Raw genomic sequence first — 18,668 nt, 5'->3', positions numbered from 1 at the left:
TAAATGTCAAGAAAGACATGTCCTGATCATGAATTATGGATGGTGATAATCTGAGGCGGCTTCACAGTGTTGTGGTGTTTAGCATTGTCATCTCAGAGCAACAAGGTTTCTGGTTCTATTCTTGGCTGGAGCCTGTGTATGTATGGGCACCTCAGCTTCCACCACAGTCCAAAAACATGCACATTAGTGGAATCCTTGGTAATACTTAGTAAAAACAAATCAGAAGCTGTACAATTTCTAAATGTAAATAAAATAAATACAAGTTTCAGTTTAACTTGTAGCACTTTGAAATTGTTTTCTAAAATGTAAAGTGCGTTATAAATAAAATTTCTTATTATTATAACAAAATATTAATAAATGATTTTGCATGCAGAAAACGTTTAGTCATTTTAAATGTTTTGTTACTATTTTATTTGGTGTACTGGCCATTTAAATAGTGTTGCAAGGTTGGCAAGTTGCCACAGCAACAGTACCGCTTGTTGGAAAAACATACAAAAATACCACAGAGACATGGAGAAAAGACCATAAACCCTGCCTTCCCTTTGTTTTTGTTCACGTGTTTGTGTTCCTGGATTCTGTATTTTGTTGCATTCAAACACGGATGTGAGTTTAAACGTTTTTTAACAATGAAAACCTTTCTTTTTCTACACTTAATGTATTGCTAATTGTCTTACCTCAGCTATCAAGAAAATGTGGAAGCGTTATGTAATGTTTTATCTATTTTGTAAGATGGAAGCAGAGGTATGCTACAGCCATGAACACCTCATGCTTGAAAAAACCAGGTGAAAATGTTGCGATTACAGGGAGTTGCTCAGCATTGAGTGACTACTGACGTGTATTTAGGTACAAACTTCTCTAAGTCTGGCATTTGGTGTATTTGTTACACTTTGTTATTACACTAAAACATACAGACCAGGTTTTTTCCCAGTAGTGAGAACTCCTTGGTATTCACACACAAAATACTGTGGGGAAAAGATGGTGAGCCATCCATATGAGCATGGGAAAATGCAAACATGTTGCTTTCAAGGACATCTTTTCAGGAACTCAAATATACTCGTCAGTTGGGAGATAACACTGATTCACACTACTGAGCTGTGGTAGGATATAATTGATACCTCCATTAGTGCTGCAGCGTGCAGCTGAATTCATTTGGACTGTTTTTTTCTTTGTTTTTCAACAAGGACTGACTCCTCGAGACATTCAACGGAGACAGCTCTTCTCAGAGTCTGTAATGATGCTTGACAAGTTGAGGGATTGGGCCACTGTTTTGGGATGTGCCTTTCAGTGGTTTGCTTCATAGCTATCTGAGTGTTCATTCTGTGTGGCTGCTTCAACTAATAGGTCTTCCTTAACCCATCTTCATTTTGGTGTGCCACAGGGTTCTGTTTTGGGGCCCTTATTATTTCTTATGTACATGTTCCTTCTTCAGCACATTTTGAGCACTTTTTAAGACATCTCTTACCACTGCTACGTAGACTACCTTCAGTTACATTTCTTTTAAGCCAGTTAGGATTCGAAACTGCTTAGACTGTGTAAAAAGCTGGATGGATAAAAATTTTCTCCAACTTAACGAAGAAAAACTGAAATTCTTTTTTGCTAAAAAGCATACAACACTAATAATGGAACATCTTGGACCATTTGTAACTGGTGAGCAGAACTGGAAATTCATGCTTTTTTTAACTCATTATTCACTTGCCCAAACAAAGCTGCAACCAAGTTTCAGAATAAAGATGTCTCATGTCACTCCGCTACTTGTCCGGCTCCATCGGCTCCCATCCACTCCAGTGTACATTTCAAGACTTTGGTCCTCACTTATAGAGCTCTGAATGGTCAAGCACCAGCATACATCAAATTACTTTTACATCTGTATGTCCCTTGCAGGTCCATAAGATCACGTGACCAATGCCTGGTGGTTGTGCCACATGGAGGCTGAAAACTACATGTGACAGAGACTTCTCAGCAAATGCACCAGAACTCTGGAACTCTCTCCCTTTTAGTTTAAGGACTACACTGCTCAAGTGTAAATAATTGTGAATCAAGGTCGAATTAAACTCATCTAGCTACAGACATAAAGTACTCACATGCTGATTTATTCATATTATCAGCCTAATGCAGTAATATATGATAATGCATTAGCTATAAAAAGCATTAATCTGCAGAAAAAGCACTTTTACTTTATCTTCTTGATGTTAATTTGGTGATTATTATTCAATATTTCAAAAATGATGATCTTAACTACTGAACATGAAAAGTTAGTGTTAGTGTACAGCTATATATATATATATATATATATATATATATATATATATATAGCTGTAATGGTACATTTGATGTGAAAAATTTGTCTGTCTCAGATTAATGTGTGTCTTTATTAACAACTGCTAAGTAATGATAAATTTTGAGTTCAGAAAGACTCCACTTGATTGTCAAAGCCCTTTTCTAATAAATTCAGTGTTTATGAAAGGTCTCTGATGAGTAAAGAATGTTGTGTGCATGTGTGTGTGTGTATGCAAACTCACCAGCTTGCGTTGACACCATCCACAGACGCCACAAAGAGCCACAAGCCAAACAGCACACACTGTCACTGCGAGGGAGACCAGGAACACACTGAGGGACACTGAGCCTGAACACACAAACACACACGTGCAGACAAAGAGAGGTGGAAAGAGAGAATGAAATAAGTGACACCTTTTTGCAAACATGGGGATATTTTCTAGCGTGTGTAAAATAAAAACATGGGATGAGTTGATTGTCTGCCACTGTAAATATTGTCAAGGCGAGGGTGACCCTAAAATCAAGCCTACCTCTTTGCACATTTAATTGAATCACCGAGCCGGACTGCTGCTTTTACATTCTGCCATATGAAGCTGAGAAATAGAATCTCATTGCTACCCTCTTCATGCCGGAGCATTTCAATACCTTTCCAATAAGAACCTCAGCCAGGCATCACTCAGCTGTGTACATGTCACTGTCATGGTGTCACAGCTTGTTAAGTGACAGGCTGAAAGTGAAGGGTGGGGGGAGGGTTGGCTAGGCTGACAATAGAAGAGAGCTCATGATTAATGGGTATCTGTATATGCCCAGCGAGAGGGGTGGCTCTGAAAGAGTCGTAAAAAAAACATCATCCACTGCTGCTCCCATGTCTCAGAGAGGATTCACACATCAACACTGTTTTAGATTCCTCGTTCACCACATTCAAATTGCTTCACTCTGGAAGACCAGCATACACAGCCTCATTGAGCTTTGATGTTTGCACAGTAGGAAGATGCTAATGTATTCAAATTTGTGATTTCCTTCTAACAATTGTTATTCCAAAATATACAGTGATAAATGATTGTCGGAATATATATCCAGACTCCTCTGTGACAAACGCTGGCAAACAGCTGTGGCTTGCTTTCAGTAACTGGGCTTGTCCTCTCCCCAATGCCTGTCTCATCCCCTTCCTTTGCATGTCACAACTGGCCTTTTCTTGTCATTTTTCCATCATATCTTTGACTTATTTTCCTCCTCACTATGCCTTTTGGGAACAGAGCAGCTCAGAAAGAAGTACTAGAGTCAGTAAAACTGTCTCATATAGAGAAATCACAGCTTTCCCTCCCCTTAACGTTTTGAAGTAAGCTAAAGTCCACCTCAAAAACTAAAAGGTATACAGAACAGCAAAAACCATTGACATAAAACTTAATGAGAGGTAGATAACAGACACTCCTTCAAATTTAGTGAAAGCAAACAAAACATAAAAGTAATTTAGTTTGTGTGCTTTCATTATTCTCTTTGATTACACTTATATCGAGTGTATGTATGTTACTGGTTGTTCAATCTGAAATATGTTCCTGTCCCTTTAAGACCAGATGGCGATTTAATGACACTTACTGGTGCCCTGGAGTTTAACTGTAAACAAGTTTCTGCTCTTACTTACCGTTTCAAGTCATAATAAGTATTATCTTCTACTTTTAAGATGTTGACATTTTATTTCCTCATTAGTTTTCTAAATTCAAATACCTGTGTTACACATATCCATGCTATAATGCAAACAGTCTTCCTCCTCTCTGTTGTGTGTGAGTGTGTGCATTTGTGTATGTCTTGGCAGATAAGTGAAGAAGTGTGAAACGAAAGAACTAAACCTGGAAATTTTCAATAAACTGACTCAAAAGTGGCACATGTGGCAAAAAAAAGATAATAATAACTTTACAGTTCACCTTTCACTGGTATGGTTAATGCACTTTAGAGCTGGAAAATAAATTTGCCAGGCCTACAAGAAATCCCAATTGTACTTCACATTACCTGTGTCTATCTCCTGAAAACCGCCAATAACCAAGACTCAAAAAGACTTGATCCGACTTTACTGATCTTGCTCTGATTGTAAAGATTTAATCAGCATACAGACATTACAAGTGTCCTCCATTATTTATCTGTCTTTATCTTCAGTCAAAGATGCTGCTAATAGTAAGGCCGAAGCAGGAGAGAGCCAGTGAAACTCAGTCTCTTCTGAATGAATATCTCTTTTTTTAGACGTATAGAAATAGCAACTATACTCTTATTTGTATATTTAGACAAAGTTCAATCAAGCTGAGTCCATTAGAAAGCATGATATTAGCAGGGGCAGCAATGAATCTTAACATGGAGAGCTGGACTGTTCCCAGGCTAAAAGCATCTGGTAGCAGCAGTGCTTTGTGGCTCAGTGATGGATGTTTGGATGTGTGTCAGGATACGTGAAAGCCAACAGCTGATGGAGGGTCCTACGTCCTGTGTTCTCTCTGAAGGTCAGAAGATGAGGGTGGTAGGTGGTTGGGGAGGGTTACATGGTTTATGAGCTTTGTCAGTCAGAAGGGCCATGGGAGATGAGAGCTTCCAGCTAAAATGCTACATCTAAAGAGGCCATGTAATGGACAGCTGGACTTTGTCTCCCATTTCATGGAAGATACCTCTCTTTCTACCAGGAGCTTTAGTGTGCTGGGTACACAGAAGGATAAAAGGAAGACAATACACTGTGTTGAGATATTAGGGAGATTTGCGAATCTTCTAAAGCTGCAGAGAAAAAATGAAATAGTTGGAGTAGGAGAAACCTACGAAATATACAGCTTTGAGAAAAGCTTTAAATGTATCCTTCCCACTTTGCAAAGTTTTTAGCTTAAAATACTCCAGCATGTACACCATTGGTAAGATGAAAGGTTAAATAAGTGCCTGCATGCTGAATATGTTAACAGGAAGATCGTAGTATAACATGTAATGAACTCACACAAGTATTGAAAAAGGGAACTTTCCAGATGGAGGGTAGCAAATCACTTCTAAAACAGCACCACTCTGCAAAACTGACAAGTGAGGCAAACAAGCCATTGAACCATTTGATCAAAGGCCTTTAGAAGTCAGAGCACTCTTGAACTTGAAAGTCACTTGTTTGTTTTAGATTTCAGTGGCTATCTCTTTTATATGCACATAAAAGAGAAAATAAATGGCACTATGTACTGGGGTGAGTAGTGCCAATGATGTTGCAAATGAGCTTGTAATAGACCCTTCTCACTGAAGAGGACAACAAAGACCAAATCAGGCAAGAGGTTAAATGTGGATGCTTAACAACACGGAGACACTCTTTAGCATGAACTGCACCACAACATTGGGTGTAACATGCATTGCTGTGGTTAAACAGAGGGGTGCTGCATATGAAGGTGGTGTGGTTCACAAGCAGTGAGCAAAGGCAGACAGAAACGGGTCCAGTCCTCAGGGGTCGAGGATGTTGCTAATTGGACAGACGGAACTGGAGCATTGTCCAGTCAGCAAAACTGCCAGACCGCATCGCCATGCTCCGACTGAGGTGATGAGGGCAGTCTCAGAAGCCTTTAGTGCAAAGCTCATAGCCTAATTGCCAGTCCGAAGTGCCCACTTCTTGCACTTGAGTCTGAATTTAGCTGTATTTGTACCCTGTGATCTACTGGGTAATTCTTAGATGTCGCTCAGAATTCTCTACAGTCTTGCTTCTGAAGCAGAAACTGTGTGTGTCAGCAAAATCTTGTTTGCCTACTGTTATATTAGGCATTGCAAATTTCCTCTGTCTACCCTGTGATTGAAGTGTACACAGCAGATTATTGCTTTTGTTTTCCAGTTGTCTCAAGACAAATAACTGCAAACAGCACATACATATGAGGGAGAACCAACTAAATATTTCTATTTTGCTCAGTTGAAAGAAAACTATATGAGGGTGAATCCTAAAATTTAATAGAAAATTGAATGATTATGATTCAAGGTAAATGATGCATTTGACAAACCTATAAGGTGATATTTAGCATGTTAATTTGTAGTTACTTGCTATGATTGCTGTGTCATTCTTAAAAATTGCCTGCTGCTCTGGCATGTTTTATTCCTGTTACAGGGTTGTTTTCAAGCAGGATGTCCAACAAGCATAAGTAAGCATTCGTCTCTGACATTTCTAGTAGCATTAACAACTGATAATTGACAGGTCTCTACTTCATTCAGTACAGCAATGAATACCACTTGTTGCATGGACTGAGACAAGAAATATGGCAATTCTTTAGCATATGTAAAATGAGTCAAACTTTCCTCCTTGGTTATTATCTAAATGCATTGTTTTTAAAGGTTGTTTTTAACACTGAACAAAGGATGAATTTCACACATTTGCATTTCCTAACAAGGGTTAATCAGGCATCTGTCTTTCATTCTGTCTCTTCTCTGAGCTCTCTCCAGCCAGTAAAAGTCAGTCCAATGTTGACTCTTGTCTTATTTCTTCCCCTTACCCCATTTTACTTTCTTTTCCTCACTTATCCAACAATGTCCTCTTGAATTTCTTTGATGGAACAGTGCTTGAATGGCTAATGTTGATATGCAGTTGCTGGCATGTGATGCAGTACCATAAAGCTAAACAAAGCTGTCACATAATGCCCCAGGCTGGAAGAATATGTTGTGAAGTGCAGTTTCTCTGTATCAGGATGCTGAAAGAAAACAACAGCTAAAGAAATGTGCATGGTATATGTCAGTGTGCTATCAAAACAAGCCATAAGCACAGACCTATTAAGTTGTAAAGTTTGGGTGTATTGAAGATTAAGTCGAGTCAAACCAAAATCAAAACTATCAATTCTTTGCTAATTTGTTTGTATTATAGTGTGATGTAAGGTAGGTATTTTACAGAAATATGGAATCACTTATTAAAACAAAATACACATACTGAATATACAATTACATCTTGTATCTTTTCATTTTTCTTTCTTTTTCTTTTAGGACATTTACATGTTAAATGTACTAGTGAGCAGCAAAAGAGCATACATAAATACATATAACATGAATTCAAGGAAATCTATGTTTCACAACATCCTTGAGTTTTATTTACTTGTATTATATTGTTCCTTCTGAATGCTACCACCAAAACTTCCCATCGTCATGTGGTAAAAACTGAAAATCCATACATAAAACTTTGCAAAAACCTATTACAAGCAAATGACAGAGGCATTTTGGGAGCGTTTGGGGGTGGCGTTAGAAATATGTTTCCACAATGGACACTAGAACTCCATGTGCAACGAATCACAGGAATGTGTGTCAAATCAGCAAAATTCTGACAGGTGGTGACCACCTGTGATGAGCATGAGTGTCTCTTGCATCCTCTGTAGGCTACAGAGAGCTTTGCTGGTTCTTTGACCCCCATATGCTCCTGGTGGCTCAGCTGCAGCACTTCTATGCAGTCACAGAAGCAGTTTAACAGCAAAAATAAGAGGACTGCCAACCACAACTGTCTCAGATGAGGGATAAGATCCATCTCTACCCAGTGACAAGCCGGGCTGCAGTTTGACTGGCAAGACATCATGTGACACATGCATGGTGTCACCTCTTATGGCACCATCTGTTGTGTGGCAGTTTAAAAGACGAGCTAAATGCAGGACACAGACCGCAGGTTGTAAAAGCCAAAAGAGAGTTTTAATAAAAAATAAAAAAAAACTGATTAAAGATTTTTAAAAAAAATACAGGTAGGTATACAAAAAGTGCAGGATATCAGCTGAGACTGAATACAAATACAGTAGAAAGGCTAAAAAAATTAAATAAGGCACAAAAGGGAATGCTGGAAGGCATGGTAAAAAGAAAAGCGCTACTGCACAGACAAACAGATATATTAAGATAAGAAGCAACACTAGAGCTAATGGGAGAATTAAATATGACGTCCATCAATCGCTTCTTCCAGCTTGGTCCCTTTGGCATAGATATTGATTTAGAAATGAGTTTTAATATACTTAAGTCAGCACCAAGATTTCCATCATTTTATTCAGGTTCAGTATATTGATTGATTGATTGATTGATTGATTGATTGATTGATTGATTGATTGATTGATTGATTGATTGATTGAAGTTAATTTGAACACAATGACAAAAAATATATAAAAAAAAAATTTAAATAAAACTGACAAAGAAAAAAGAAATTCATTTAGTTTTCCTTTCATTTTGGTTGATCAAGTGAAACAGCTAACATGAAGCATGTATTTCTCCCTTGTCTTAGATAAGGCCTTAAGGCCCATTTATGCTCCCTTACGTCCATTTCAAACATAGTCATACGTTGCCGTACTCATACTTTCATGTGTGTTTTGCGTTGCCGTGGCTAAGTCAATTCCTTCACTCCCGCGAGCCGAAGTCAGTTTCGGACACCGTTTAGCAGCAGTAATGCATCACTATAAAGATGTTTCCAACAGCACAACATGCCCTAAACATTTGCACATAGTCTTTCTTCAAAAGTTCACGCAATTTCTACAGTTTTTGTCCTCGTCTTCATTTTTCTCCTGCTTTTTTGCTGCCCTCCTGATTCTCTTCCTCTAAAATGAAAAGACTGAAATCACCTATACAGGTGGAATAAGACAGAAATACTTAACTCTTGGGTGGTCCATTATTTCTTTAGAGGCTGAGAGACTTTTAAAACTACAAGAAAATAAGGAGAACTTTTACAACCAAGTAACAGATCTTTATGTGGTGGATAGCTGCATGGACTGCATACAAAGAAAGCTAATAGCACAAATGGATGTCAGTTTTCTTTTTAAAAATAGATAAGACTAAAATCAAGTATTTGAAAACAAAATTTTTAACTTAGGTGAATTATTCCACATTTTCTTGTTATCCTCTTGATGAGCAAATCACCAGAATTTCAAGTTTTAAAAATAACTAAGAATTTAACAGAGTATCAAAACTGAATTTGTGTTCACTCCTCTATTTTAATTTGATTTGAATGAATATGAATTATTTAGAGGAAATGAATGAAGCAGATTTGCTCTATTCATCGTCTTTTGCTGCTATAAATCTGACCCCAAAGTGCCTCACCAGCCATGAACCTCGATACACGCCACTCTATGTGGTCTGATCTACAGTATCTCATAATCTGTCAGTCTCTGCCGTAAAAGAATGAATTATAAGGTCAGACTGAAATATATTTCTAAACCACATACAAACATTACATTTACAAAAGACACTCCCTTGCTTTCCAGCAGGTTAGCTTGTGGTTATAAGAGCCCCTGCCTTGACACGAGGCAAACACTGATGATGGATTACAGTCATATATCACAGAACAACTACAAACATTACTTTAACAAAGGTTAATTCTTCCCCTTACTTGGATGTTATCTTAGAGTTGGTATTTGTCAGTGTAGTTTATCAGTTAGTTATCTATCTGCAAAGAGTGGATAATAAATCATGGTACCACCTTCTCATCAATTGTACCTCTTGACCTCTTGTTCCTCATACCAAGACTACATCCCCTTCAGATGTCACTATATTTTCTAAGCACTTTGCCCACCTTGCACACCTGTGTCACATTGGGACAAATGGTTGTTTTATATTACAGACACCTGATCAAGCTGAATGAGCTTCTTGTGGCCTGAGAGCTTCGTGGTCTTAAAGCTGCTTCACAACGTTACAAACGAGCTGTTATTTACAAGTCCCACTGGTGGCCTCGACAGTATTGATTAAAGTCCACATTGTGGCTTTTGATACTCTGGAGGTGGACTAGTGCTCATCCTAGTAATGAGCTTGTGAGCTGTAAACTAAATCAACCATAGCCTACCATTATTCCAGGTTCACGGCTATTATTTTGCCTTGTACATTCTCTATTTGATCTAAGCAAAGTCAGGGCTCACATTGTATTGTCTTAGAGCACTTATCCAAACATTTTCAGTATGTTCAGTATTATCTAAGGTGACCTTCAGCAATCCTTAGTGTTGATATATTTGTAACACTACCAATTTTTCATAAAGGACTAAAAGGTCAAAGGCAAAGAGTCAGCAATTGTTGTCAAATCATGATCCATGAAGAGATGGAAATACAGGGGTCACTTTGACATTATCATATACATACAGTACCAGTCAAAAGTTTGGACAAAGTGTGTCCAAACTATACTGTCCACATTTAACAAAGGAATTGAGAAGCAACATTCTAGTTTCTGTACAGTATGTAAGCCTATTTGTTTTTATGTCACTTTCTTTTTGATAAATGAAAATTGTTTTTCACAATTTTCTTTAACACATTCTGCCCATAACTCTAAAGACGTCCACAAGTGGCTGCTGTCAGTTTCAAAGCCTTCAGGTGAGACATTATGGTCAGTCAAAAAGTGAGCCATGACAATTTTATTGCCCAAATGCAACATCCTCAGTGAAAATTAGCATGCACACCTAGGTATGGGGCTTCCACTAATGCCAAGCTGAGCTGGAGTTGATTAAAACCTGAATATACAGCAGTCATTCAACACAGGACTGAACACTGATTAAACTATTTTTTGTTGCATTCAAGTACCAGAAGTTAGCGAGTGTTAGTGGGTTTTATGCCCAGTATAAAAAGAGCTTTAGACAGTCCAACAGAGATGCTAATAATTGAATTCTACACTACAGCAGTAAAAACACTTTAATCTTTAAGTATTTATTTCAAACATGTAAACAAAATAAGTAATGAATTCATTTGTCTCTTCACCTATAGCTTACATAAACAAGTAGTTTTTTTTATTGCAAGAAAAGAAAAGAAAAGAAAAGAAAAAAGAAAGAATACACATCCGAAAAGGAATGAGAAAAAATTGTACTTATTGAAACCCAGCCTTTCTCCATAGTCATGAAAAAATCACTTTCCTTAACTAACCTTCATTAAATTGTACATAAAATAGAAAAGAACAAGAAAATAGAAGGTAAATAAATAAGAAGAAAAAAGGAAAAGTAGAAATGAATATATATATATATATATATATATATATATATATATATATATATATATATATATATATATATATATATATATATATAACATCCTTTTCCCTGTATCTCTCAAGAGTTGTGTTTATAATCAATCTTGAACTGCTTTATGATAGAACATTGCTTCAATTCATTGTTTAGATTGTTCCTTAGGGTCATCCAACACATAGAAACACAAACATTTAATCTTGTAGTTCTTGCTTTTGCTTTTTTTGAAGTGAAACAATCCCCTAAAATTATATTTTCCCTCCCTCTGACTAAACATGCTCTAAATATTTCCTGGCCGCCAATTACTTCTAGTTTTAAACATGATTTGTGCTGTTTAAATTTTCTTTTTGATCTTTCCAAACACTTCTGCTCACTTTCTTTTAGGAGGCACCAACTTTCAAAATCGCAGCCAAATAAAGATAAAATAATACTTCTTGACTGTTTTTGGTTGGGCTTTATTTATTTATTTATTTAGTGGAGATGAGGTGGCAATATCTCTATTCCCCCATAATAATCCAGAATATAGCAGAGAGATGGAATAAAGCAGGACAGTTGCAATATCAGGTTTTCAGTATTATAATATGCTCACCAAATAATTTATGGCAGCTATATTATTGAAATATTAATAGCAAATGTAACTATTTATAATAATTTTGGTCAAATTAGCCTTTAACTTTTTTATTTTATGTAATTTTTTTTCTTGAGTAACCAATTCACACCCAGTGTGTGACATTCGGCAGGTGGAGAATTAATCTGTTGCAAGTTGCCAAGAAAAATCACAATAGCGACAGTACCATCCCTTTACTATTTAACAATCCTTTTAAACCAAAATAACTTTTTTCCCCCATGTCACATAGTTTGGTAATATACAGTGTGTTTCTGCAAACACATATAGGAACATTCAATTGATGGTGTGAGAATATTTTGGTATTATACTTACTACAGTCATGTGTACTGTACATCACTTTAATACACGCCTAAAGTCCAAAGCATGACAGACATTTCTTGCCTGATTCTCCCATTTCTTATGTTTTCTCATCAAGGCTCAAAATGGATATATTTATGCGTGCCAAGCATTAATCCTGGCTCATCTGACTTCCAACACCCACTCAGTGCTAACTGTCCATTACCTTCTTATCTCCTGTGTTCTACTGCAAATTCTAATTTAATAAATATCCCCTTTACCATCTGTGTTGAAAGTTGATTTTTAGATGCAGCTTTTGAGCACACGTGCTCAAAGTTGCACACATCCACATACTTTTCCACTTGACACAGCTTAAGCATGGTGGCATGAGTGGGATCCCTTGCACTTTCAGGACGTGAAGAAACCAAGAAAGTGGAGGAAAAGCAGTGCAGGAAAAAGCAGAGTGGGAGTGAGGGAAGTGGGACTCAACTGTAATGCTATTGAGAAGCAATTTGTGAAGCTTGTGCATATGCATACAGGCCTACAGTCCCCATCTGCCCACATCATCAGCTCACTGCTGGTGACATCAACCAAGACAAAGAGGTCTCGGATGCTCCAGATGTATCATGTGGGTGGTATTATAAAATCTAATCCAAGTCAAAGTCTATTGTTTTTGCCTGAGGCTGCAGAGTCGCACGTATTCATTGTAAATGTGTATGTATATGCACACCTCTGTACTTTTATATCTATGTTTAATTTCTCATCTGTCTTGTCACATGAAAAATATTAGCCTCAATATTCCCTGTCATTCAAAAATGGGAAAATAATTATTGAGGGTGTAATTAAAGTATTGGCAGGACAAGTGCAACTTTAATTGAATGACGCTAAATGACAGTGAAGCAGCCTAGTCTCAGCATATCCGTTATGGTTTATATGAAATCTCATCAGACACAACAAAACTACACAATGAGCTTAGTTTGAGGCTCTTTACAAGATTATTCACATGCAGAAAAGACACATATCTAATAAGCAAAGTTTATAAGAAAATACAAGTCAGACTCCATTTGTCATAAATAAATTGATTCATGACACCTTTGCTTTTCTTCATTCAATTAAAGGCTGCTTATAAAAAGCATTTTATTACTTGTCTGGGCAGATCAGGCAGTAAAAACCCTGCAAACCAGAGCTTCTAGCTAGAGGTTACAATATTAACTCGGCCACTGTCCAGCCAAAGTTGTCTCCCTTTAGACTCCATAAAAAGCCACTAAAAATAGACCTTAAGTGGCCCAATGCCATCCTTATGGGTCTCTCTGTCTATATGCCTGTCTTTGTACTCCTTTGTCTTTAAAGTCATGTTCAATAGAGTCAAATCCTTACAGTGACTAACTTCAGTTGCTGTGATGAGTGAACACTTTGCCCAGCCTGTGACCACAACCTTCTCACAACTGGTGTCAGGAGTGGCTGATGAGGGGATGATGAACAAGTGTGTGCAAGCTTAGTGAGAAAGAGTAGAAGATTACAATAAAAGAAATAATGGGTCCATAGTCAGTGCGTGCAACAGGCTGCCAAACTTAAATTTATATGCTCATAGGAATACAGGAGGTGAGGGCATGGTAGCCTCATGACATGGTGCATTGTATTTGTTCAGTGACTGCTGCTCTCATCAAATGGAGCTAAGAATCACCTCCCCCCCACAGGTGACCTTTCTCATCAGTGTGCTGTGCATTATAGGCCCCACTATGTTCCTGTCTTCTTTAGTGCAGTGGACTGAGCAGAGGCCCCAGGGACAACACTGTATTGGCTTGGTGTCAAGAGATTTAAATACCTCTCTGCTTTTAGATTCCAGCTGGAGTGACGCCACAGAAAAAAAAACCTCATTAGCATCAAGCAAAGTCAAAGAGAGGGAAAATTAAATTAATTAAATATAGTACCAGTCAAAAAGAATGGATAAAGAAAGTGTGTCCAAACATTCGACTGGTACTGTATGTCCTACCGCATACGTTTTAATGTAGCCTATCCACTTCCTCAGGCAGAAAACGCCTTTTCTTCCAAAACAATACATTTAATCATTAGTGATAGAAATGAAAAAGCAGGTGTTTTACCCCAAAATTTACTTTTCGTTTTAGCAGACAGTAGCCCCTATATATGCCTAATTTGCTCTCCATAAGCAGGGAGTTATTTTAGAGAGCTGTCTCAATGCGCTGTCTGTTTCTAGACAGCTCATTGATGTGTTTTCGTGTATGACTGTAAACAGTTTACAGCTGGGTAGTACCCAGCAAACAGAAACCTATTGACGATGCCATTGCAGCTGCTTGCCTGCAGCAGGATACAGTTGGGAACTCATGGGAAATATAGTTTTCCACAGCTACTGGTCCTTATGGCCTTCACTTCTGCAAGGAGCAATGTGTAATTTTCCTTCTACATTAACTCAATTACACAGCACCTGAGGATATTTAACCTAGCTTCACATTGTAATAGCATGTCTTAATTCTTCCTCACAAGCACATTAATATTAACTGCTAAAGAGATACACACATAGGAGCTGTGTTGCAATCAATATCGCCTCTGTGTTATAGATAAGGAGTGGTCATGACACTACTGTACCACGCATGTCACAGTTTGTCACACCAACACAGTGGAGTTTCTCATCTCAGTAGCAGGGCAGCAGAGGATTAATGGTGGGCTTTGCTGCCATTAAACACAGTAATACACATGCAGGGCTCTCATAGCTACTTGACATTATCACCATAACATCATGACAGGGATGTCATTTGGCAAAGTACTGCTGGCATAGCTGAGGGGGAAAATAATAGAGGAAGAGTGAGTTTTAAACAAGAAAAAATATTTAAGTCTAGAAATCACATACACGGACATGTCTTTTCTGGCAGAGTAATAATGAACAACACAATATTTCTGCCTAAAATATATAATTGAATGTGGAAAGCAGCAGCGTTTGGCTTTCCATCACTTTCTCAATTTACTTGACACCCTCTTGAGGGCACACAATACTGACCTGGCAACATGCAAAATAACTTGTCACAAACAATCTCACTGGCACAGCAACTATTATTCATTGGAATTGGAATGAAAAAACTAAGCCTCTGATCTAACATGAGCCACAGTTGATTAATTAATTCGCTTCAAGGAGCTATAATTCCCGTCATATGTAATGGCCCAGATGGAATAGGCAGAGAACAAGTTATGCTGTTCAGGCAGCCTCTCTGGCCCATGTCTTCACCAGGTCTTTTAGATTACTAAAAGGACAAACAGGGCAGCTGTGTGATTTATATGCAACCTGACCTTTAAGCTAGTTGAAGGGCTCTTGAGAACACTTTCACAAACGGTCTCAAAACAGAGGTTTCTTCTAAATCAGATTTGATTGTATTGAACAGAGGTCTTTCTACATCTGCCTTCCTGGCTCTTCAAATCACTTCACTTAAGAAATAATTCCATTTCTTAACTGAGAAGAAAGTTAAGAGAACATTTCTGTCAGGTAGAAGCCTGTTTCTAAGGAAGGCAATGTCGTCCTGTTTGCTAGTCCATTGTTTTGATTCAGTCTGAAACAGCATGAACAATCTTCGTTTTTAGATGATGAGCTTTACTAACTTTTGCTCAAGCATCTCTGGGGTTAAGTACTGCCTGGCAACCCTGCTTACCGTATGACTGCATTCACCTTTATTTGAATTGACTCTTCTTTGAGATTATTTTCAAGCTGCTACTTTTTGTGCAGTATATAGCACCAGTCAAATGTTTGGACACACCTTCCCATTAGATATAATGGGAAACGCAGATATTGTTGTCAAGCCCACAGATGAGGTAGTAACTTAAACAACATCTACTGCCTGCACTGGAAAACCTAAATCTAAAATCTAAATCACATTAAGGTGTTTCATAATGTGTCATGGAAAAAGTGTGTGTTATATCACAGACCGTCTACTTTAAAATTTTATGCCCAAACATGCCATTATAATGGAAAAGTCAAATAATTATTGAATCAAGCATTTAGAAGGTTTGTGACATTTCAAGAGTATGTTTGCCCCTTGTATTTGCAAATCAGTGGCTATTCATAAGTTAATGGAGTGCTTTTACATACCTCCCTTGTTATCTAATGGCAATTTGTAAAGTGGTCAGCATTATAAATTGTCAACACCAAGTGATGCACAAATGAAACATACAGTAAGGTTCAGGGGGAGTATGTGTGTAGGGGGTACGTGTCTGTTCCTATTAGTGTCATAGCTGGATGTTGCTCAGCTATGCTCAGCCTGTGGATACAGGGTGATACACCAAGATGTTCTGGAGGATTCCTGAGTGGACTCACGATCATGGAGAAAATTGGATCTGAGACAAGAAAGAATGGGAACGACGAACAGGAGGGAGAATGGCACAGAGCACACAATAGAAAGATTAGTGCTTCCCCTCTGGAGCGTTGTATCCTTGTCAGCAACGACTGGTGCCACTTCCAGAATCTTTCTGGGTGATGTATGGTTGAGCAGTGGAGTGGTCATAGGAGATGATGTAATAATACGTAAAGATTGCGGGGGTGCGGGAATTTAGAATGGCATCCCTCTGTGCATCTGGGCTGAGTGATTGTCCAAACCTTCGCTCAAAGAGCAGTGCCCAAAACAGGATTAGAAGAGCAAGTAAAAAAAAAATAAATAAAAAAAATCCAGCACAGAGGAATGCCAGCATGCCCTACCTCCAGGCTGTGCTAGTTGGGGTCTGGCAGACTGGGGGCTGTTGAGGGGGAGGGGGATTGGAGACCATACTTAAGGCTGGCCGTGGTTATACAGCCTGGCTGGAGGAAGACAGTAAGTGAGCATGGGCATGCAGGCTTATAGATGCTCAGAGCTTGTTATTAGCCTGGTTTTCACTGCAAAGCCAGAAAAAAACCAGGTAGAGCGAGCTTATTTATTTCACAAACTAAATTTCTTCCTAAAACCAAGGTGAAACAGTGAGGAATGCTGAGTAAGTTACGGTTTGATGGTACATGGACAATACTTATAAAGCAATTTTCTAGTCATATGTTGACCACTCAAAGAGCTTTTACACTACATGTCACATTCTCACACTCATATTGTTAAATCCTTTGACCTATCAAAAGCATTTATACCCCAATAGACACAATGGGAGGCAATATGGGGTTCAGTGTCTTGCCCAAGCACACTTTGTATTCTGGGGAAGCCTGGAATCGATCCACCGACTTTCCGATTGGCAGACAACTGCTCTTCCTCCCGAGCCTCCTGATCAAAACAAACACTGTTTTATCATTTCTATAAATCCCACATGAAACCGATGAATAAAGAACGTGTCAAGACTAAGCTGGAAATTACACTTGCTTGGACTGTATTGCCTCTTGACACATATTTGATTTTCTGTAAGAAACTGCAAATGCTGCTGAGCAAAGGAATTTGTGCTCAACCACAGAGACAATAAATATTGTTCACTGTCTGTGCTGTTTGCCCTAAACAGCAAACCTTTGCAGGTTGCACAGACTTGAAGTTGTTGCTGCTGAATGCAGTCAGGGAGAGTTGTTTTCACACCACAATGAATATGCAGTCACATGCATCACTGACCACCGCTTCAAAGCTGTTTGGGCAATTTGATCACAGCAGATCCTCAAAGCTGTTTGGGTGCAGAAACACCTGCATGAAAAGCTGCTCACTGATCACGAGAGATGCATGTAAAGATAGAAGTATTACACAGCACTTAGTCAAGGTAAACTCCCATTAGGCATGAACACCCAGGGATAAAATCTTGCCACCTTGTGGATATGTATTGGCAAAGTCTATATCTGAGCTTAAACGTGGTTATCTTTGGATAAACTTGCAGTTATAGCACTTTCTAACCATTATGCTACATATTCTGCTTATGTGTGAATGACACAGAGCAGGACATCTGTAGGCAAACAGTCAGCTTGACTCCATCCTAACTCAAGTGGAATAAATCATTCAACAAGTGGAATAATAACTATGTCTGATACTGCATCGTATCATCCAAGAGCAATGCCTTACATCACTGAAACAGCAATGGTTGCATGTACTGGATTTCTGTTTTCTATCAGTGTGCACAGCAATAACCTCAGGTCAGCACTGAAGGCTCAAGATAATTCATTTCTGACTGGAACTAGTTTTTCTAAAAACAGTGCATCCTTTTAAGAGGAATTGTTGTTTTCCTGTAATTTTTCCCACATGGTTTAAACAAAATCTAGAATAATTAGAGTCTGGCTACATTTCATGAGTGTCACTGTCACATTATATTTGTTCTAGATATTTGGGGTTCAGAGGAACCAATAAATATAATTTTATGATTTATGATTATACATACCTTTATCATTATACATAAAATCTATTCTGACACCACCAAATGGCAGTGTAAGTGTTCAACAGGTCCAGTTATTATGTATTATGGTAAAGATGACCAAATATGTACTCATATGAGGAAGCTACATCTTAGGAGTTTAAATTTAATCTCTTTGTTCCTTCACCTTCCCCATCCTCCATCCATTCATTTTTCATTTTCTTCTACTGTTCCACAAAAAACACAGAAGGTTCCAAATACCTGCTTGG

General features: G+C 38.1%; 1 protein-coding gene across 1 annotated transcript in view; it reads right to left on the bottom strand.

The window, feature by feature from the left end:
• Window positions 1-18,668, bottom strand: part of syt7a (synaptotagmin VIIa) — a 75,631-nt gene that overhangs the window by 41,780 nt on the left and 15,183 nt on the right. Inside the window, exon 2 of the mRNA XM_041998173.1 lies at window positions 2,520-2,623. Coding sequence (XP_041854107.1) covers window positions 2,520-2,623 — 104 coding nt within the window. The remainder of the gene's footprint in view (window positions 1-2,519; window positions 2,624-18,668) is intronic.

This window comes from Melanotaenia boesemani, chromosome 10 (assembly GCF_017639745.1).
Source record: "Melanotaenia boesemani isolate fMelBoe1 chromosome 10, fMelBoe1.pri, whole genome shotgun sequence".
In the NCBI taxonomy this organism is placed as follows: Eukaryota; Metazoa; Chordata; class Actinopteri; order Atheriniformes; family Melanotaeniidae; genus Melanotaenia; species Melanotaenia boesemani.
The sequence above is the reverse complement of the archived record's forward strand: the minus strand, read 5'-3'. Positions and strand labels throughout refer to the sequence as shown.